The sequence below is a fragment of the Sardina pilchardus genome, chromosome 9, assembly GCF_963854185.1.
Source record: "Sardina pilchardus chromosome 9, fSarPil1.1, whole genome shotgun sequence".
NCBI lineage: Eukaryota > Metazoa > Chordata > Actinopteri > Clupeiformes > Clupeidae > Sardina > Sardina pilchardus.
This window is the reverse complement of record NC_085002.1, coordinates 5,790,447-5,812,946: the sequence shown is the minus strand read 5'-3', so window position 1 is coordinate 5,812,946 and position 22,500 is coordinate 5,790,447. Positions and strand designations below refer to the sequence as shown.

Here is a 22,500-nt window from a genome sequence, read left to right as displayed (position 1 = left end):
AACTGGGTCTTTTTACACTCTGGTTCCTATACTGTATTCCTATATATCCTGTACGGTGTGTTTGGAGAAAAGTAGCTGTGTTTTAAAACCATCACACCTTCTTTGTCTCTTAACTTCAATAAATCTTTCAACTTCATTCTGCAAACTCACAAAACACCTGGCATACCTCGGAGCCCTGGTGAAGGCCAGTGAGATAAGAGCATTGGCGCGCGAGCATATTAATTCCAATGGCTCTTTGTCATTAGCTCTTGTCGAAGAGTAATTACTCATTAAAGAAAGATGTTGGACACAGATCAATGTAATCTTCTTTTACAGCCAAGGCCGCCGCTTCTTCTCCTTGTCTCTTTGCTTCCAACAAGAGGAGAAAAGTCCAAAATCAATTCTTCATTTAATCCCCTCAGCATCCCTGGAAGGCATTGCTTTCAGAGGTGACGGTCTCCATCTTGATAGGGAAATGGATCGTGCCTTTGACCTATTTACAGACCACAGTATCCTAGAGGCACTGGAGCACTGTTTTGTTGGCAAGAGCGCTACTCTATAGTGGCGTACCCATTCATGCAACTTGTTCATCGAATGAAAACATAGCCAAAACCTATGAACTCTGTTTATGTGTAATGGAATGATATTGATATATAAAGTTGTTAAACAATGGCCATCATATTGGGTGATCTGTGATGTTTCCGAATGATCAGTGAATCGCTTTCCAACAAGACTATAGTGTAAACATTTCATTGCTATGTGCAGAATGGGTCATTCTATGTTTTGTAAACAAATGTGTAAAATGTGTAAATGTGTGGCTATAGTAAATAATTCCTTAATGTTGAAAAGGCTATTGAGTGGGATATAATCATACTTATCATACCTTGAAGTAGGGACATTTTGTGCTGTGTTTGATTATGGGGAGTGGAACCTTATCTCAGGCCTCATTCTCAAACTTCCTCACAGGCCATTTAAATTTGAATGAAAACCTTGAATTTCCCCTTGGGGATCAGTAAAGTTTCTATCTATCTGTTATCTGTTTATCTATCTATCTATCTATCTATCTATCTATCTATTTATTTATCTAGGCCTATCTATGTGAGTAGGCCACTAGGCTATTTGTTTAAGGTTTTGGGTGTGAATGAGGTTTTTTTTACTAGTTATGTACATTTCTATGTCTAATTTCTTCTTTCCCTGTAATGGTTTTGACTGTGTATTTACATTCATTTTCACTATTTATTTATTTATTTATTTATTTTTGCTGACAATAGGTTATGATAGACAAACATAGGCCTACTAGGAACCAAGCGTGACAGTAAAGGAACCAAGTGACTCGAGTCGTTACTGGCTGATTTTCCCGTCGGACGCATCTGTGTTACACACACTCGCGACGGTAGATTCCACACGCCATTGTGAAAAGCCCTCCCTTGTCAGCTGTGTGTTTAAGTGGAACTGCGTGAAATTTACAGGCCGGGCAGTGTAGCTTTAAAGTTACTTGTGGAAGTGGGCCAGTGTTCAACTCAAGAAAAAAGTTTTTAAATACACGGCCACCATGGCGACTGATTCCTGGGCCCGTGCTGTAGATGAGCAAGAAGCTGCCGCTGATTCGGTAAGTATAAAGCATGCACTTTACCATGCTAACGTTAGCTAGCATACGCTAATGTGCCAGGATAGGGCCTCTATTTAGCTAATAGTATAAGCTGTAACAACAACGCCTGCGATTCTAATCCTGAACTATATCCATATTTATAAAATAGGACGGAACATTACGGCAAGGATTTCTAGAAAATTCAGTAATATGTTGCTTATTTGACCAGTATCCTCAGTCTGTTGTTATTCAGCCAGCTAACTCTACTAAGCTAACAGTAGGTAACTACAGCCAGTTAGAGCTAAGTTACCGGTCTGGTTCTTTTAAAGCTGGGTATAGATAGCTATCTAACTAGTAAATTATTATAAAATCTCTGGTCTGACCCCCATTAGCATTTTGCGTGTTGATTATTTGCTACCCCGACTTGGGTAACGTTAGCGTTGAAGTATGAGCTTATCTAGCTTGTCTATCTCAACACGCCCGGTGCATCGCAGTCGTGTGTTAATTCAGTGAAAGATATTAGCCACACACACTGTACAGCTTCGTCCCCATTAGTCTTGTCTTTGTTTCTGTTCCCCTATTGTAAACAATTGGCCCAATTTGCTCTAGGTTAGCACCTAGCCATGTCAGTGATGGTGGGTGCAGTAATTTGATTTTCTTTAAATTGGCAGATCAGTACCCTGCAAATTAGTGAAAAAGAAGACAAAGCCAAACCCGAGGAGAACGGTGAGAGTTCTACTATTCGAAATTTGCAATGATTGCTGTTTGTATGGACGGAAAGCGCATCTCCTCAAGTCCAGAGTGTAAAGTAGCTGTGGTCTATCACAGACTGTAGCAATGCGCCCCCTAATTGGAATACCAGTGTACCCACCTTTTACAAATACACAATCATATCCTATATGAACTGTGTTGTGATGTCTCTTTGTGTGGCTCTATCCTCTGTCTCAGGCACTGTCAAGGCTGATGGCCAGGGAGATGGACCGGTGGCAAAGACAGAGGAGGAGGATAAAGGTAGGCCTGATGAGTGAACCAGACACTCTGTTGGTTGTGGTATTTGTCAACTAGTTCACTCTTCACATACAGTACATTTTATGACACTGAAGGAATTGTTTGTTAACACTTAGGAGTCAGGCACTAATTGTTGTGTGAATGTGTAATCCACAGAGGATAAGGCGGCACAGTCCTTGTTAAATAAGTTGATACGAAACAACTTGGTCAACACGAACAATCAAGTGGAAGTTCTTCAGCGAGATCCGAACTCTCCACTCTACTCGGTCAAGTCGTTTGAGGAGCTTCGGTTGTAAGTGACCCTCTGTCTGTGTGTGTGTGTGTGTGTGTCGTGACTTACATGATACACCTGGTAATATTCACCACAAATCTTACTGAAGGAAACAGTTTGTAGGTATGAGAGGGGTTTTTTTACGCTCTTCGGCGATGTTTGTCTTGTCATAAATTAATCTAGTCACCTCACCTGGGATGCCTGATTCCATGCGTCAGAAACTGGTCTGACTTGCTTAAAGCAACAGGTCTTTAATCGTTTCTGCTATGCCTTTGTAGTTAACCATTTTTTTTGTTGTGAAATCCTGATTAAAAAAAAAAAAAAAAAATTCATTTAATTATTTCATTATTTGGGAAATGTATTTTAATACTATTCCCCCCATTTTTTCTTCTTTTTTTCTGCTTAATGGGCCATTCACACCAAGTATAATGATAATGGCCTTAGCTAATGAAGGACCACATCCACACACAAACCATAATGATAGCGGCACGTAAACGCTTGTATTGTTGTAGTTGCAGTTATCGTTATAGTTATAGTTATCAATCCTGGTGTGAATGGCCCCTAAAACTTGTGTTCCATGTTGATGCCTCATTTGCTGCTGGTGTTTTGTTTCACAGAAAGCCTCAGCTGCTGCAGGGAGTGTACGCCATGGGCTTCAACCGACCCTCCAAGATCCAGGAGAACGCTCTGCCCATGATGCTAGCTGAACCGTGAGTACGCATAACGAGCTGTGCAGGAAAAGTATAGGAGAGGCTGCAAGTGCACAAATGAACCACTGGAATCGAATGCTTCAGAAGTTTCAAATGAATATTACGAGTATCAGATAGTTTCATTCATTTATTCAAGTGCAGATTCTCTTTCTTTCGATTGGATGTGTTGACGTGCATGTAGGCCTTGAGCACTAAGAGACTAATGAATGTCGATTACAACTCATTTCTAATTTGCTGGGTACTTATGAGGCTACACACACAGCAAACCATCTCTGGAACATCTCCCTTAAGGGACGTTCACTCCAAGAACAATAATTACAATGCTGACAGCAAAAAAGTATTGCTCCAGTTAATATGAATGACAACGTCCACACATAAACTATAACGATAACGACGCTAACATTGTTATAGTAAGTTAATTACTCCTGATGTAAGCAGCCCATTATTGCCATTTATCTTGGCTCTTGATGGTGAAACTGTTCTAATGTCTGGTTGTTTCTGTTTCTGTTCTATGTTACTTTGTACTGTATGCCTCTTTTTTTTTTTTTTTTTACCTAGCATGGAGCGGACTAACATTTCACTGCATTATATGTATGTGACAAATAAAATCTGAATCCGCTTCTCTCCTTCAGCCCACAGAACCTGATTGCCCAGTCTCAGTCAGGCACAGGTAAAACCGCTGCCTTCGTCTTGGCCATGCTCAGTCGAGTGGACCCTGCCAACAGATGGCCGCAGGTAAGAGCGTTGTATGATAGGCTAGATGTAACATGAAATATAATTTGACTACGAATGAGTGATGATGATCACCGTCATTTGTCACATAGTGTGCTCATTGTGATTCCATACTTTGAACTATGTAAGGGAATTTACACTGCTAACATGACCAAACAATGTGTTTATCCATGTGTTAGAAAAAGTGAGGCTTTAAAATATGCCTTTTCTCTACTTTTAACAGCCATATTATCGCTACTTGTAATGGTCACAATATAACCTTAATATTTAGCTTTGGTTGACCGGTTCTGCCCTCTTCCTCTACGCAGAGTCTGTGTGTTTCGCCCACCTATGAACTGGCCCTCCAGACTGGAAAAGTCATTGAACAGATGGGGAAGTTCTACCCTGAGGTCAAACTCATCTATGGAATCCGTGGAAACAAACGTAAGGGTCACCGTTATTGAATGAAAAGCTTATCCGGGCTATACAGTTACCCAGCTACCGTATTAGTCACCAGTAGTATTGGCAGCTGCCATGTTAAAAAGAAGAGTTTCCCAGTGTCAACTGATTCCATTGCTTATCTTTCTCATGCCTAGCCTGGTCCTACCGTACTCTTGTACATTCATAATGTATTGTGTTTGCTCTAGCCTGGTCCTACCATACTCCTGTACATTCATAATGTACAGAGAGTCTGGGTCTGTAGTATATTTGCGTCTTTTCTCAAGACAAAAATGTGCAGGTCCAATCAGCGAACAGAGGAGGGAGAGAGCTGTGAACGATGATGTTGAGGTTGTGCGCTAGTTTGAGCATGTCATGTCACGACCAAACGTTAGCGATTGGTTATGGCAGATCTGAGTGACTATGGCAGATCCAATAGTTTTAAACATCAACAGAGTGTCCGCATTCAAGGAAGTTCACGCTTGGCAATGGATAGTGGCCAGACTCTCTGTACATTATACATGTACGAGAGTGTGGTAGGACCAGGCTACCTCATGCCTAGTCTAGTCCTGTATCAGTCATCTCTGATTAACAAAGTGATCCAGATCGTGATTGATTCTCTTGCATTGTTTCCCATACATTGACTTATTTGGAAACAATGTCTTGCCATTTAAATACAATCAGTCCAGATTCTAGTCTAGTTCTAGTCTGAATGTGAATGCTTTCACTAGTTAATAAAATGATCCAGATGGTGATTCCGTTTCTCTTACCAAGTGAATTCAGTCCAGTCCATTGTAAATGTAAACACGGAAGTGATTTGACTCTGGTTTTGGTGTTGTCCAGTGGACAGGGGGGTGAAGATACAGGAACAGATTGTGATTGGCACGCCAGGAACCATATTGGACTGGTGTCTGAAGTTCAAGTTCATCGACCCCAAGAAGATCAAAGTCTTCGTGTTGGATGAGGCCGATGTGATGATTGCAACACAAGGCCATCAAGACCAGAGCATCCGCATCCAGAGGTGAGTGGAGATGAGCGTAAATAGACAAAGGTTAAGCATGTGGTTTGAGATGATCTGAGGGAAATCGAGTTTTAACTAGCATATTATGAATCTTAGTTTCCACTATGGTAGTCTGATTGATCTTCAGATTGGACTGTGTGACAGAAGTTCTACTCAAAGCATAGAATCTGATCAATCTAGCCAATTGGTTGTTGCCACCCTCCTATACCCTCCCACCGGGAATGATTTTTCTTCATTGTCCGCCCTCCTCGTCATCAGGATGTTGTCCAAGAGCTGTCAGATGCTGCTGTTCTCCGCCACGTTTGAGGAGTCGGTGTGGAACTTTGCCAAGAGGATCGTGCCGGACCCCAACATCATCAAGCTGAAGCGGGAGGAGGAGACGCTGGACACCATCAAACAGTACTACGTCAGCTGCTGTAGCAAGGAGGAGAAGTTCCAGGCGCTGTGCAACATCTACGGGGCCATCACCATTGCCCAGGCCATGATCTTCTGCCATGTAAGAGACCGCACGCAATCAGCGCACACATATTGGAGAAGAAGGGGCAGAGGATGCAGACAGATGACTGACTGATTGATTGATTGATTGATTGATTGATTGATTGATTGATTGATTGATTGATTGATTGATTGATTGATTGATTGATTGATGGGCAGAGGATGCAGACAGATGAAGCTCTGTGAAATCAGTTGTCAGCCACTGTGCTGGAATTCATGCGCGTGCTTGTTTTTGTAATCTTTTGTATTGGGTGCCTGATTGATTGATTGATTGATTGAATGATTGATTGATTGATTGATTGATGGATGGATGTGTAAACATGTTCTCTCTGCTGTTGTGTATTTAGACCAGGAAAACAGCAGGCTGGCTGGCGGGAGAGCTGTCAAGGGAAGGCCACCAGGTGGCGCTCTTAAGTGGCGAGATGGCGGTAGAGCAGAGAGCCGCAGTCATTGACCGCTTCAGAGACGGCAAAGAAAAAGTGCTGGTCACCACCAACGTCTGTGCCAGAGGTAAGAGATCATCCTCTCGGTATTGACTACGAGTCGGAATTACAAAGTAATGCACGATGCGATATTATCACAATGCGTTGTCCATGGTAACAATGGGGTGTCATGATACAGCAATGCAAAACGATCATTTACAACATCATAGTAACCGTATAACTGAAGGAAAATACAACTTAAATGATAAAGTAGTAGTTATGTAAGGGATAATCAACGACGCGCCGTGCGTTTATAGGAAAATAATGCACGTTCGAAGTGGTAATAAGGACCCGACGCCGCAGGCGGAGGGGACTTTACACTTCGATAAGTGCACTATTTTCCTATAAACGCACAGGGCGCGGAGTTGATTATCCCGCTTATACCACTGCTACTATCACTTTCGTTTATATTGCCGCTGTCTTAGATACAACGTTGTTGTTTTTACCGTTACATTGACATTGGCGAATTAATATTCAAGTGTAATAAGCCCAAAAGTAGGGAACTACTTCATAGCCGTGCGGTATATAGAAAAATAATGCACGTTCCAAACAGCGCATCACAATAGGAAATTTGACCAAGCAGTGGTATAACCATAAATAACTAGGTGCACTGTCTGCCTTGCAGAGTTTATAGACCATTTCAAGAGTTCCTTTATCAGTGTCATAGTTTGGGAACAAAATTGAACGTTCAAGCATTGTTTTTGTTTTTCTTGTGGAAAGGGTCTATATAAGCTCAGGGACAGTGATGAGTGTACTGTAAGTTAGCTTTAAAAGGGTATTAGAATACAATTTTGACTTCCAACAATTATGTAAACAAGGTGATCACCATCGGGCATTCTGAGTCAGATAGGGAGTCAAAATGCCCGATGCTTCTGTCACTTGTCAGATAATTTGCTGTGCAATAGATCAAGGAATTTGGGGTCCTCAAACATAGAGTCGTGAAATTGTTGTAGTAGTGTGACTGTTCATTCAATGCATGTGTGTGCACGTCTGTGCATGAGAAACTGAAGCCACTCGATAACGTTGTGGCAGAGCTCCGCTTTTACTGTCTATGGCTTCAGCCTGTTGGAAGGCTACGGGATAACGCCGTTTAACGGAACAGTGGGTTCTTGTAACTTCCATAAAAACAGAGTTGGCGGCTATGACCGAGCCTCAGGTCCAAGACGTTTGATCCAGCTGATCCAGAGCACCTCTCTCCTTTAGAGGAGTAGTAGCCTGGAAAACCAGCGCCAACTGCTGGACGGCAAAATGTTTTGCCTGCATTTGGGTCTGGCCTCGGACCACTACATTTTGAAAACACTGCCCTGAATCTGGCAGATGGCAACTAAACCAATCACAACGCAGAGATGTGTTTTGAATCAACGCGGGCAGGGCAGAGGGCTCTGGGGCGGGGTTTTGAGGGAGCGTTGGCCTATAGGCACAGACACGGTTTGAAAGACAACGGGTTGTGCTCATCAACAATGTTCCGTTGTATCCATTCATCGGAGCCAGACTAAATTAGACATCCAATCCATTTAGGCTGGTTTATCAGGCTAGAGGAGTAGTGCACTTTAGCCCCGCCCTAATAGCCCAAACTGAGTCTCATCCAGGCTGGGACATGTTTGATTCAGCTCTTGCCAAGATGGTGGGAAGGAACAGAGCCTTTAGTCAACCAAGAAAGCTAAAAAATCCGATCGGCTCTTAAAGCTCTTAAAACTTTTCCTCTATCGCAAGCACACGATTTGTTTATCACGGTGGACATCGTTATTTGCTGGATAAACAAATTGCATATCAATGAGCAGTGTTTCCCCTATACAGTTGTGCAGTCGTGAAATAAACACATGGAACGACTTGATTTGGGTGGATGTGAATGGCAAGGACTCTCCAGTGCTGCCACGTGTGCGCCACTTGAAAATCAAACCATTGTTTGAAACCAGCGCTTCCTGTTGCCTACTCACTGAAAAACATCTAGGGGAGAACATCTAGGGGAAACATTGAAGGAGTAATAAGGTTAATCAGGTTCTTTTTTTGCAATCTTAGTATTAACAAAATAATTCTTATTTCAAAATAAGTCAATGATCAGCCATTAACAGTAATCCTTCAACGTTATTCATGATTGGAGGCGTCTAAGTGTAGGTGCTGCTGGTGAGCATTCTTGATTATACTGAAAATAACCATATCATTTTAAATAAGCTTGGTTGTCAATTGGCCAAATCCCATCCTTAAGTGCCAATAGGCCAGAGCAAATATACGACAACACATTCTTCCTTTAACTCACCCTTAATACTGAACCTCTTTACAATAATGTTTTTGTCAAATTCAGCAAATGTCTTAACTGTCCTTTACCGGTCTGTCCTGTGCTGATGTGCGTGCACACGCACAGCTGTGTGAATGGTAATTGAAGTGGTTCAACCTTTCTCCATGAGCACGGAAAGGTTGGGTATAGTTTAATGGCTGTTGCACTCGAACATCAACAACATGTCACTGGAATTGAGATTTCGACCTGAAATGGTTATTGAATTGTGGAAAAAATTTGAAAAAAAAGAAAAATTCCAAAATTCCTTGCATGGACCTCACTGCCACGTCTGCCATTCACTTGCAGGCATCGATGTGGAGCAGGTTTCCGTGGTGATCAACTTTGATTTGCCAGTGGATAAAGATGGTAACCCTGACAACGAGACGTACCTGCACAGGATCGGGAGGACAGGGCGTTTTGGCAAGAGAGGACTCGCCATCAATATGGTGGACAGCAAGTCCAGCATGAACATCCTGAACCGGATCCAGGAACACTTCAGTAAGTTCCAGAACACTAAAGAGAACTCTGAATTGCTAATGACTATTCCAAAGTTCTAGTTTCAGTACCCTCGTCATTGATAGGAGTTGCACCATCATTTTAATGGGATCAAACAAACAATGCTCTTTTGATGGAATCTGCACGGCTCCATAGTTGATGGTGTATTTTTGGGCTACGTTTCAGAATGTCTACCTGAAGATTTTATTAATGTTAGTTAGTGTCATTAAATGTCCAGCTCCTTACAGAGCTGCTTTAGCAGCAGATCTGTGGCAATGTCAAAATAATGGACTGTGTGAATAATCCCTCAGTGCCTTGAGTGATCCACAGTGCTGTGTAGTAGGAACAGTGACCACATTGACTATACTTGCACATTTTGGGTGAACTGAAAATGAAAAAGCTGATGAAAGTGTTCTTCGTGTCAAAGGGCATGCACACGACACATGACATTATTATAGAAGATTTCTTTAGATAAGTCGGAGTTGAGTTGTATGGCTACTCCACACCCCAGCCTTTGGCTAGTCCTGACTTGTTCAACATCCAAAGTAGTTACATCCTTCCTCTCAACTGGGAGAGTCTGCCCTGCTTGTGTTTTCTGTGTCCGTGGGTGTCTGTAGAGGTAAGACTGCAGTACATGTCGTCTGGGCAAGTGTAAATGATGCATCTCTCTCTGCCTCTGTCATTCTAACAGAAAAGAAGATTGAGAAGCTGGACACAGATGACCTTGACGAAATTGAGAAAATCGCCAACTGAGCCCAGCTGGGTCACAGCGGTGGCAGCGGCTTTTTTTCCCTCCGCACGGGACTGTCCTGCACAGAGTTTTAATTTTTACGAGCACAAAGTCTCGACGACCACGTACACCAGTGAAAATGTCTTATCTCAAAACAGTCCTTTTTAAATCGTTTTTTTTTTTTCCCTTCTTCTTTTTTCATGTCACAACAATGTTTTCACTCTTTGTACGTCTAAACGAAAACCTCAGCACTAGTATTGTTGTGACTGGGTTGTTTGTAAAAAAAAAAAACTAAAAACAAATTAGAATACAAACAAACAAAAAGTAGTGTGAGTTGCACACTGGACCTCCTAGAGGGTCCCCTCACTTCTGGCGTTTCTGGCCTTAGGTCAGTGAAGCGTTCTGGTATCAAGCGGATTTGGTCCCTGTTTTAAATGATTTATTGCAATAACAGAATCACAAATTCAAGGAGGAACCCTAAGAATTTGATCCTGTTTCGGAATCGGTTCCCAAAAACGTTTGTGATTTCTGTAGAATATTTTTTTAAAAAAAGGACATCTTTTTTTCAAATCAGATTGGTTTGGGCATTAGGTACTCTATTAAGATGTAATTACAATGAATGTGAAGATAGTTTTCAAAGTTCGGATGACGGAACAGCATCATGTTGGTTCTGCTTCTGCTGTTTGATCTCTATTGGGTTTTGAAAAAGTTAATAAATATGGATGAGTTTCGGTGACTCCGTTGCCAAAGTCCGCAGTGACATCCGTGTGTGTAGAATTAAGCCAAAGAGATCCCTAATGTGGTTAATGAGATTCTGCTCTAGGATTCGGCTCGGTAATGACTGTTGTAAGTCTGGTACAAAGAGTGAAAACTTGTGCATGTCGAGGCTCTACAGAGCCCCCACACACACAACACACACACACACACGCTGAAGCAGGGAAGGGTGAAAGATTGTGTCGGAGACACCGCCACCATCAAATTAGTGTTACGAATGTGGTTAAGAAAACCCTGGTGTCAGTGGATAAGCTTCTTTGGCCCACCGCTGGTCGCTGTAATTCTGCAAATAGACTGTTGAAGATGGCAGAGGTCAAAGCAAAAAGTCATTTATTTTTTATTTTTTTTTATTTGTTTTTCTTCTATTGTTTTTAGGAAAGTAATTTGTCAAAGTTTTTTGAAGAGCTGAAATAAGTTTACTTGCCAAGTGCATTCGCCCCTTTGAGTGGCTCTGGTTGTGAGACTTTTCTTTCTGTTTCTAAATCAGACTTGGTTGACAAACAGTCAGTATTGTTGCATTCAGCACCTGAGGTTTGTTCTGCGCTCTGCCCTAGTCAGAAAGAACCTTCTTAAATCATTGTAATAAAGTTTCTCTACATACAGGAAGTGAAGTCACTAGGCGCATGAGTTTCAGTAGCCAATCAGGATTGTTCTTGCAAAAAACAAATACACTCAAGAAAGTGAATGAGTCGATGTGGAAAATTGGATTTGTTCTTGGCAAACTTCTCAAGCATTTCCACTGCCTAGCTTCATGCATTGAGTTTAAGGCTACGCACAAACGTTGTGTTCACCCAGTCAATATGAGATGCAATCACAAAACACCACATGAGAGATTGTGTTCTATTTTTTAACTCCATGTTTGATGTTGAATGCTGGACCGAATAACAAACAACAAAAAAGGACTGCTTGATTTGTTGGAACACTAAACATTCTCCTTCCATCACATCCCATGTTATTGGCACTGATGCAAACAAGGATCGTCCTTCCTCATGCCATCATATCACTCCAGGCTAAAAAAAAAAAAACTTAAGTCATCTCGTTTTTGGGGATGGCCTCAGCTCTAATGAATGTTAAACAAAGAAGTGTGGGAGTACTGTACACTTCACAGAAACCTCCGCTGTCATTGGGATGTGTAGCCAACCTCCCTGGACAGTCACACACACTCACACTCAGTGAAGTCTGCGTACAACTAGTCCCAATGCAGTTCAGTTCTATTTGAATGCCTAGCCCAGGAGAAGCCATGCCGTACTTTTTGGCCCTTCTCAGACTCCATACCCTGTGCTCTGACATGGTGGCTAGGTTCTGTATGATGCAGAAGGTGAATGAAAGATATTAAAGACGAATGAATGCCTTCTGTAGTGGTGCGTTTTCAAATCGAACATGTATATTAAAGTTGCATTGTTCCACCATGCTTGGACAGGAGTCGTCTTATTTCAGTTCATGTGTTTGTGTGTGTTGAGAGCAAAGTAAAGACTAACACCGATGCATTCACTATTTTAATCAAGATCATGGGTAGTGTGTGTGCATGTATGTGTATGTCCAGATAGCATAAAAACTACTGAGGGGAGGATTTTCCTGTGTGGATTTGTTCTTTCCTTTCTTCCGTGCTCTTGAAACACAGGGCTGAAGGTCTGCACCGTGCTGCAGCTGCCTGGCTGCTCCTGTTCATATCGTCTAATGTTGGAAGGAAACCGAAGACGACAGGATGGAAGTAGTGTTGCAGGCACAGCACAGCTCAGCTCAGCTCAGCCCGTTTTAGCAGTCCTAGGTGTAGCTTGTTGCCATGGTAGCGAGCGACCAGTCAAGGCAGCGCAGGCGAGAGGGGAAGTGATGCGGCGCATTCCAGGGCTTCTCTCGGCCCTCACACCTGTCCTTACCTCAGCCAAGGCCACACAACGCTGATGCCTACAGTATATTTATATAACAACAGTCCAAGGCACCTTTCTGTGATTCTCAAAAGTGTGTGTGTGTGTGTGAATAGATTATTTTCTACTAAGTCATGTCATGTAAAGACAACATGTTTCTCTTTCAATGGTAAAAAATGGCCTCAGTCAAATGTATGTTGTCTGTAGGCAGTGAGATACCAAACAGTAATGTACCATTTGAGTGCAGTGCAGCAGAGTTTTCACAGGAGATCATTGGCGGTCACTCCTTTTCACTGGAGTGAGTGAGTGACCATCCCGGTGTCAGATCTACAAAAACAAACAACAAAAAAAGCAGACAATGTATCAAATTGCTTTACCATCCAAAACAAAATATTCTCTCATTACCCTGACAATTTCAGTCAGAGTCAGTTAGATAAGTAGTGAAGATGTTGAGCGCTCCCATCAAGACTAAACATGACTAGTGTGTTATACAGCTGGAGATATTGGAACAAGACATGTTTCACCAGACGAGCACTAAACGAGACCACAAGTTGATCTGTTCAACGTAAGGAGCTGTTCTTATCTCCTCATTCAGTGCATGGCTAACCATGCGGGGTGTTAGCAATTTATGATGATGAATTTATGAAGGTGACGGAAGCCATCCTCATCCTCACCAGACTCCCGGTACTCCACTTGCGTGAGGAAAAGTCCACATGGCGGGGCCATGATAGTGGTGGGGAAAGCCAGCGAATCACGAGCCTCCAAAAGGTCCTGGATGTCAGAGGGGCGGAGTTTCCCCCGACCTACAGCCACCAGTGCACCGGCCATCCTCCTCACCTGAAGATGGGAGGGGCTAGTTTAGTTAAGCAGGTACGCCACGCACATCAACACATTCACCTGAAGATGGGAGGGGCTAGTTTAGTTAAGCAGGTACGCCACGCACATCAACACATTCACCTGAAGATGGGAGGGGCTAGTTTAGTTAAGCAGGTACGCCACGCACATCAACACATTCACCTGAAGATGGGAGGGGCTAGTTTAGTTAAGCAGGTACGCCACGCACATCAACACATTCACCTGAAGATGGGAGGGGCTAGTTTAGTTAAGCAGGTACGCCACGCACATCAACACATTCACCTGAAGATGGGAGGGGCTAGTTTAGTTAAGCAGGTACGCCACGCACATCAACACATTCACCTGAAGATGGGAGGGGCTAGTTTAGTTAAGCAGGTACGCCACGCACATCAACACATTCACCTGAAGATGGGAGGGGCTAGTTTAGATGCGCAGGTATGCCACGCACATCAACACATTCACCTGAAGATGGGAGGGGCTAGTTTAGTTAAGCAGGTACGCCACGCACATCAACACATTCACCTGAAGATGGGAGGGGCTAGTTTAGTTAAGCAGGTACGCCACGCACATCAACACATTCACCTGAAGATGGGAGGGGCTAGTTTAGTTAAGCAGGTACGCCACGCACATCAACACATTCACCTGAAGATGGGAGGGGCTAGTTTAGTTAAGCAGGTACGCCACGCACATCAACACATTCACCTGAAGATGGGAGGGGCTAGTTTAGTTAAGCAGGTACGCCACGCACATCAACACATTCACCTGAAGATGGGAGGGGCTAGTTTAGTTAAGCAGGTACGCCACGCACATCAACACATTCAGGCCACCGTATTACAGTGACTCTGAAACCCTGAGAGTAGAACACCAAACAGAAATACTACGAGACAAGGTTACCGGCTTACGCAGGTAACTTCAGGAGTCAACGCTGATCTCAAAACAATAGGTCACGTCAGAAGTATTACATGCAGTAAAGCATTCTTTTAGAAGTCAGTGGTTACTCCCAAAGTAATCTCGCTTCGTAATATATGTCGCAGCAATACAAGCTGTGAATGATGGGGGGAGACGGATCCATAACGCATTCAACTGATAGTGAATCAGGTACTTTTAAATGTGATCATGTAGCCCTCAGAGGGATGCAATAGTCTGGTTCTGCCGGCTTATTAAAAGAAAATATCCTTGGGCAAAGTTTGTCATTTCATGAAGGAGATCATTTTGAGCACTTTCACTCACTGTGTTGATTGATGAGCAACACTTTTGCTGCAAACCAGCCCATGAATATGTATGGTCATGCCAGGAGAGAGATCCAATACTTTTGGGATTCAATCTCCCATCCTACTCTGTGACATTCTAAAGCAGGGATTCCCAAACTGTGGTCGAGTTGCTTCTAGGGGGTATACAGGATGAAAAGGACTATGTGGGAAAGATGTTAAAAATGAACTTTTCCAATTTTCTGTTATTAATTCATGAATAAATAAATAATTTTGAATCGGGTTATAATGATATGGAAACATGAAATGAAAGGACATCATTTGTAAACTCTATAGTAGTTGTTAAACATGATGTCTGAACTGTGGCAAAAGAATATGTTACTTTTTAATGTGCGGATGGTGGGGGTACGCGATCTGAGTCAGGATTTAGAAGGTGGTACGCGGGAGGAAAAAAAGGTTTGGGAACCGCTGCTCTATAGGATCAGTTCTGAGTCCACCTCTACCTGTCTGGCCTGATGTGCAACCAGCAACTTTCCACAGAATCCTGACATTGCCAGACACACCTGGTGGGTGGCGGAGAATGTTTGGGAACCGCTGTTCTAGTGCACACTACTGACCACCAGATGGCAGTGTGCACTTGACGCGAGGATAATATCAACACAGCCTCACCTGTCTGTACAGAAACGACCTGCTTTTGAAGGTGAAGTCCCAGTGCTGAATATTCCTGGAGAAGAGCAGAAGACAACAACAGACAACACTCCTGTAATAATGACTACTGCAGAAGAACAGTTTCTTTAAAATACCAAAAGCCATTGAGACACAACACAACTGAAATGTACTGTACTGACACAAAGAGCCTTATTTTGCCCATGTAGTTTTGCACTTTGTAAATGGTCTTGGAACGGATAGTGAGGCCTCGTGTGTGTGTGTGTGTGTGTTTGCCTAAAACAGTGAAGTGAGTCAGTCGCATGTGTTTTCTTCTGTGCCTACAGAAAAGGCCACATGTTTCTTGGGGCATTTCTTATGATTAAGCACAAGCCTATCTCTCTCTCTCTCTCTCTCTCTCTCTCTCTCTCTCTCTCTCTCTCTCTCTCTCTCTCTCTCTATCCCTGTGGAGGGGTTAAATAAGGTTGTGTGAGGAGTGTTTGTGCGCCTGTTAGCAGAAAAAAAACGAGGCGTCTTTAAAATGTCACAGCATAGTGTGGAGGACTTCAGCTGTCTATGACTCCATGAGCATCCAAGACCATCCTGCTGAGAATTTAAACACAGTCAGTCAGTCACAAACATGCTGCTCCCAAACAACAATATCAGAAAAACCAATGAGCGTTGAAGCTCTCTAAGTGCTTTTTTCTTAGAGTATCCTGCAGATCCTCTAAGTCTGAATTGAAAACACCACAATGGCTTTCCAGCAGTCAAGCTCTGTGAAAGACAAGTTCACTGCACTGAAAAGCCAACTGTGAAGTTCACTGCACTGGAAAGTCAACTGAAGGCCTAAACAGGTTGTCCACGAGACTTTTTTTGAAACCTTCCACACTTTGCTCCTTTCTCAAACTACGTTCAGAAGATGTCTGACAGTCTAACAGCAAAATAAAAAAAACAATTGCCTCATAACAATTGCCTCAACACCAAACAAGAGTCAGAGTTCTGATCCAACACGTGACTAAAGTGTATCCTTGATTTCTTTTGAGCAGTTTATACATAAAGGGGGAAGTGAAGAAAAGAGACAGAGAGAGGAGAAAAAGGATGATTAGGAGGAAGAGGAAGAAGAGGAGGAGGAGGAGGAGGAGGAAGAGGGTGGAATTTGCTATGTGATCGAGTCATAGATTACTCTCTGTGTGCAGTCTGAACCGGATACGAGCCTGAACCTCAGATTCTATCTTTACTCCAATGAACAAATAATTAATGGACCCCATGGGCTATTAGAGATGACATCAGCACGCCGCACAGATGGATGTGACAGCCGGCTCTGTAGAGTGTGTGTGTGTGTGTGTGTGTGTGTGCACGTGCATGTGTGTGTATTTGAGAGAAGTGTGTGTGTGTGTGTGTGTGTGTGTGTGTGTGTGTGCGTGCGTGCGTGCGTGTGTGTGCGTGCGTGGTTATGTGTGTGTAAATGCCTGCATAAACTACATGATTACAGATCTAAACTCAGAATTTCGTAATGCCTTTAACTAGACATGTCGAGGCCTAATAAAACAGGAATTTTTGTATGTTGTTTCTGAACTCCAAATAATTGATCCAATCATGATAGACTCATGTGATAATTCCCAGCTGTTGGGCTGGACTCAAACATACCATCTGACCAAAGACAAACACTTGTACCTTTGGGATCTCTGGGAGCCAGAGGTAATATAATGTTCTGAGTTCTATGTTCTTGTTCTGAGTTCTATGTTCTTTACACACACACACACACACACACACACACACACACACACACACACACACACACACACACACACACACACACACACACACACACACACACACACACACACACACACACACACACACACACACACACACACACACACACACACACACACACACACACACACACACGCATCTTTAGGCTAACTGACCACAGGAGGAAAAGTTGCTTTGGTATCAACACACACCTGGTCCAGATTCACATCCACCGCAGAAATCAGCACTCGCCTGATCCATGCTTTAGAAATCCAATCTGTCAATACATGCCTGATAATATCCCATATAGAAATCCACTGCTCTCTCTCTCTCTCTCTCTTTCTCTCATCCCCCCCTCTTCTCCCCCCTCATCTCTGTCTCTGTATTGTCTATTTGTCCCAAATGGTCTTTCTTCGTCTTTTCCGTCTTTGTCTATCTGTCTCTCCATTATCTCTCTCTCTCTGTGTCCCTCTCCTTCTCTCTCCCTCTCCTTCTCTCTTCCTCTCCCTCTCTCTCTCCCTCCCTCCTTCTCTCTCCCTCTCCTTCTCTCTTCCTCCCTCCTCTCTCCCTCTCCTTCTCTCTTCCACTCCCTCTCTCTCCCTCCTTCTCTCTCCCTCTCCCTCTCTCTTCCTCTCCCTCCCTCCCTCTCTCTCCCTCTCTCTCTCTCTCTCCCTCACTGCTCATGATCTTGAGTCCAGGCCGTCTCCCAGCATGCATTGCTCCGTGTGCCAGCCTGGCCGACTGGCTGCTAAACTGCCGGCGTTAGCTCGTGAGGACTTCTGGGAAGGTGTCCATCCTCAGCCAGACCCCTCCTGGTCACGAGCCTCACACCTCCTCCCACCAGACTGCGTGTGTCTAACAGCCAGACTACACTGGGGGTGAGCAATGGAAGCACTCAAATACAAATAGCATACAAATAGCTTAACACAGCAATAGTGATCATAGTGATAGTTTTAGTTATAGTGTCAGTAATAGATTTAGAATAGTTCAAATAGTTGAACGTAGTAACAGTAATAGTGATGGTTTTAGTTATAGTGTCAGTAACAGATTTAGAATAGTTCAAATAGTTGAACGTAGTAACAGTAATAGTGATGGTTTTAGTTATAGTGTCAGTAACAGATTTAGAATAGTTCAAATAGTTGAACGTAGTAACAGTAATAGTGATGGTTTTAGTTATAGTGTCAGTAACAGATTTAGAATAGTTCAAATAGTTGAACGTAGTAACAGTAATAGTGATGGTTTTAGTTATAGTGTCAGTAACAGATTTAGAATAGTTCAAATAGTTGAACGTAGTAACAGTAATAGTGATGGTTTTAGTTATAGTGTCAGTAACAGATTTAGAATAGTTCAAATAGTTGAACATGTAACAGTAATAGTGATAGTTTTAGTTATAGTGTCAGTAACAGATTTAGAATAGTTCAAATAGTTGAACGTAGTAACAGTAATAGTGATGGTTTTAGTTATAGTGTCAGTAACAGATTTAGAATAGTTCAAATAGTTGAACGTAGTAACAGTAATAGTGATGGTTTTAGTTATAGTGTCAGTAATAGATTTAGAATAGTTCAAATAGTTGAACGTAGTAACAGTAATAGTGATGGTTTTAGTTATAGTGTCAGTAATAGATTTAGAATAGTTCAAATAGTTGAACGTAGTAACAGTAATAGTGATGGTTTTAGTTATAGTGTCAGTAATAGATTTAGAATAGTTCAAATAGTTGAACGTAGTAACAGTAATAGTGATGGTTTTAGTTATAGTGTCAGTAATAGATTTAGAATAGTTCAAATAGTTGAACGTAGTAACAGTAATAGTGATGGTTTTAGTTATAGTGTCAGTAATAGATTTAGAATAGTTCAAATAGTTGAACGTAGTAACAGTAATAGTGATGGTTTTAGTTATAGTGTCAGTAATAGATTTAGAATAGTTCAAATAGTTGAACGTAGTAACAGTAATAGTGATGGTTTTAGTTATAGTGTCAGTAATAGATTTAGAATAGTTCAAATAGTTGAACGTAGTAACAGTAATAGTGATGGTTTTAGTTATAGTGTCAGTAATAGATTTAGAATAGTTCAAATAGTTGAACGTAGTAACAGTAATAGTGATGGTTTTAGTTATAGTGTCAGTAACAGATTTAGAATAGTTCAAATAGTTGAACGTAGTAACAGTAATAGTGATGGTTTTAGTTATAGTGTCAGTAACAGATTTAGAATAGTTCAAATAGTTGAACGTAGTAACAGTAATAGTGATGGTTTTAGTTATAGTGTCAGTAACAGATTTAGAATAGTTCAAATAGTTGAACGTAGTAACAGTAATAGTGATGGTTTTAGTTATAGTGTCAGTAATAGATTTAGAATAGTTCAAATAGTTGAACGTAGTAACAGTAATAGTGATGGTTTTAGTTATAGTGTCAGTAATAGATTTAGAATAGTTCAAATAGTTGAACGTAGTAACAGTAATAGTGATGGTTTTAGTTATAGTGTCAGTAACAGATTTAGAATAGTTCAAATAGTTGAACGTAGTAACAGTAATAGTGATGGTTTTAGTTATAGTGTCAGTAACAGATTTAGAATAGTTCAAATAGTTGAACGTAGTAACAGTAATAGTGATGGTTTTAGTTATAGTGTCAGTAACAGATTTAGAATAGTTCAAATAGTTGAACGTAGTAACAGTAATAGTGATGGTTTTAGTTATAGTGTCAGTAACAGATTTAGAATAGTTCAAATAGTTGAACGTAGTAACAGTAATAGTGATGGTTTTAGTTATAGTGTCAGTAACAGATTTAGAATAGTTCAAATAGTTGAACGTAGTAACAGTAATAGTGATGGTTTTAGTTATAGTGTCAGTAACAGATTTAGAATAGTTCAAATAGTTGAACGTAGTAACAGTAATAGTGATGGTTTTAGTTATAGTGTCAGTAACAGATTTAGAATAGTTCAAATAGTTGAACGTAGTAACAGTAATAGTGATGGTTTTAGTTATAGTGTCAGTAACAGATTTAGAATAGTTCAAATAGTTGAACGTAGTAACAGTAATAGTGATGGTTTTAGTTATAGTGTCAGTAACAGATTTAGAATAGTTCAAATAGTTGAACGTAGTAACAGTAATAGTGATGGTTTTAGTTATAGTGTCAGTAATAGATTTAGAATAGTTCAAATAGTTTTAGTCTAATTGTTTCAAATGTATTTGCTGCTAGCAGGTCTGGTGCAGCCAGTTCCATTGCTTAGAGTGGAAGAAACGCTTCAGCGATGTGTAGCCTGCCTGTTTTTCATTTTCATTTTTTCAGTGATAAAAATCTAAATCTAAAAAGAGTTTTATTTTGGAAGGCTCTTTTTTTTCTTAGCTCTGCAAGAAAACCAAATCCCTCTGATCCTACAAGCACACAGCACAGCAATCCCGCTCAGCACAAACACTACAGTACCTTGTCCTGCGGCCTCAGGCAACACGCTACACAAATAGGTGTTCACCCACTCTCACCTTTACAGACAGGTAAAAACACTAATGACCTACACAAATAGGTGTTCACCCACTCTCACCTTTACAGACAGGTAAAAACACTAATGACCTACACAAATAGGTGTTCACCCACTCTCACCTTTACAGACAGGTAAAAACACTAATGACCTACACAAATAGGTGTTCACCCACTCTCACCTTTACAGACAGGTAACAACACTAATGACCTACACAAATAGGTGTTCACTCACTCTCACCGTTACAGACAGGTGAAAACACTAATGACCTACACACATAGGTGTTCACTCACTCTCACCTTTACAGACAGGTACAAACACTAATGACCTACACACATAGGTGTTCACTCACTCTCACCGTTACAGACAGGTAACAACACTAATGACCTACACAAATAGGTGTTCACCCACTCTCACCTTTACAGACAGGTACAAACACTAATGACCTACACAAATAGGTGTTCACCCACTCTCACCTTTACAGACAGGTAACAACACTAATGACCTACACAAATAGGTGTTCACCCACTCTCACCTTTACAGACAGGTGAAAACACTAATGACCTACACAAATAGGTGCTCACTCACTCTCACCTTTACAGACAGGTGAAAACACTAATGACCTACACAAATAGGTGCTCACTCACTCTCACCTTTACAGACAGGTGAAAACACTAATGACCTACACAAATAGGTGCTCACTCACTCTCACCTTTACAGACAGGTACAAACACTAATGACCAGGTCAGCAGTGGCCCACAGGGATTCTATTTCTATCAGGAGAAGTTCAGATGTTCAGGAAGTGACATCATGTGTGGAATGAATCACACCCCACACCTCTCTCACTGCTGTTGCTGCTGACAGATTGCCAAACAGCGATGTTCAAGAGGAAGTATTTGGCTTTGTGCTGAGAGAGAGAGGCACTCCTTTAATCTGTCCCTCCCTCCCTCCCCTCTTTCTGCCCCAAAAACATGATCAGGCAGTATTCCGTATTCTAACCCAGATAGGAGTCAGGAATGCTGGGAGCTGCGCGCCACAGTCACTCGTCAGGGATTGGCATCAAGTCACGTCATGTTATGCCATATGCCATCTGACCCAAAACCTTTGCTCAGGTGTGTGTGTGTCATCTAAAAAACAGCTGCAATAAGCAGAGTTGCTATGTGTTTTCTCTATTCCTGAGCGTCACAAAGCTGCATTTCACCTCTGGATATATTTCAATCCCTTCAGTGAGAAAAGAGATTGGTGGGATCAAACAAAGAATACAAATGTACGTGTGTGAGAGTGTGGGGGTTGGGGTGAGGGTGAGTGTTTATGTGAATGTGTGTGTATGCGTCCTGTGTGTGTGTGTGTGTGTGTGTGTGTGTGTGTGTGTGTGTGTGTGTGTGTGTCTAAGTGAATGTGTGTGTGTGTGTGTGTGTGTGTGTGTGTGCGTGTGTGTGTGTGTGTGTGTGCGTGTGTGTGTGTGTGTGTGTGTGTGTGTGTGTGTGTGTGTGTGTGTGTGTGTGTGCACACGTGTGTAAGTGAGTGCGTGTGGAGGTGAGTGTGTGTGTAGGTGAGTGTGTGTGTGTGAGTGAATGTGTGTGTGTGCGTGCGCTTGTGCATGTGTGTGTACCTGTTGAAGTGTTGTGAGGCGAAGGACAGCCCCGGCTCGTGCTGTAAGTGAATGTGTGTGTGTGTGTGTGTGTGTGTGTGTGTGTGTGTGTGTGTGTGTGTGTGTGTGTGTGTGTG

At 42.0% G+C, this 22,500-nt stretch overlaps 2 protein-coding genes across 2 annotated transcripts in view; one reads left to right on the top strand and one right to left on the bottom strand.

The window, feature by feature from the left end:
• Positions 1 to 1,350: 1,350 nt before the first annotated feature.
• Positions 1,351 to 12,386, top strand: ddx19b (DEAD-box helicase 19b). The gene is made up of 12 exons (XM_062545403.1): positions 1,351 to 1,588; positions 2,239 to 2,293; positions 2,516 to 2,578; positions 2,732 to 2,867; positions 3,464 to 3,556; positions 4,189 to 4,291; positions 4,597 to 4,711; positions 5,549 to 5,726; positions 5,985 to 6,222; positions 6,569 to 6,731; positions 9,285 to 9,476; positions 10,165 to 12,386. The coding sequence occupies exons 1-12, from the start codon at positions 1,532 to 1,534 to the stop codon at positions 10,224 to 10,226; spliced, it is 1,455 nt and encodes a 484-aa protein (XP_062401387.1). The 5' UTR covers positions 1,351 to 1,531; the 3' UTR covers positions 10,227 to 12,386.
• A 157-nt stretch (positions 12,387 to 12,543) lies between these two features.
• The window catches only part of pusl1 (pseudouridine synthase like 1), a 29,045-nt gene continuing 19,088 nt past the window's right edge, over positions 12,544 to 22,500 (bottom strand). Inside the window, exons 6-8 of the mRNA XM_062545404.1 lie at positions 15,575 to 15,629; positions 13,517 to 13,679; positions 12,544 to 13,169 (exon numbers count right to left, since the gene is read on the bottom strand). Of these exons, the coding sequence (XP_062401388.1) occupies positions 13,123 to 13,169; positions 13,517 to 13,679; positions 15,575 to 15,629 (265 nt within the window). The 3' untranslated portion in view covers positions 12,544 to 13,122. The remainder of the gene's footprint in view (positions 13,170 to 13,516; positions 13,680 to 15,574; positions 15,630 to 22,500) is intronic.

Bases quoted from the DNA above. Each gene is read 5' to 3' on its own strand.
- ddx19b (XM_062545403.1), top strand. From the start codon at position 1,532: ATGGCGACTGATTCCTGGGCCCGTGCTGTAGATGAGCAAGAAGCTGCC. The intron at 2,294-2,515 runs GTGAGAGTTCTA...CCTCTGTCTCAG, and splicing joins AGCCAAACCCGAGGAGAACG to GCACTGTCAAGGCTGATGGC. The intron at 2,579-2,731 runs GTAGGCCTGATG...TGTAATCCACAG, and splicing joins GACAGAGGAGGAGGATAAAG to AGGATAAGGCGGCACAGTCC.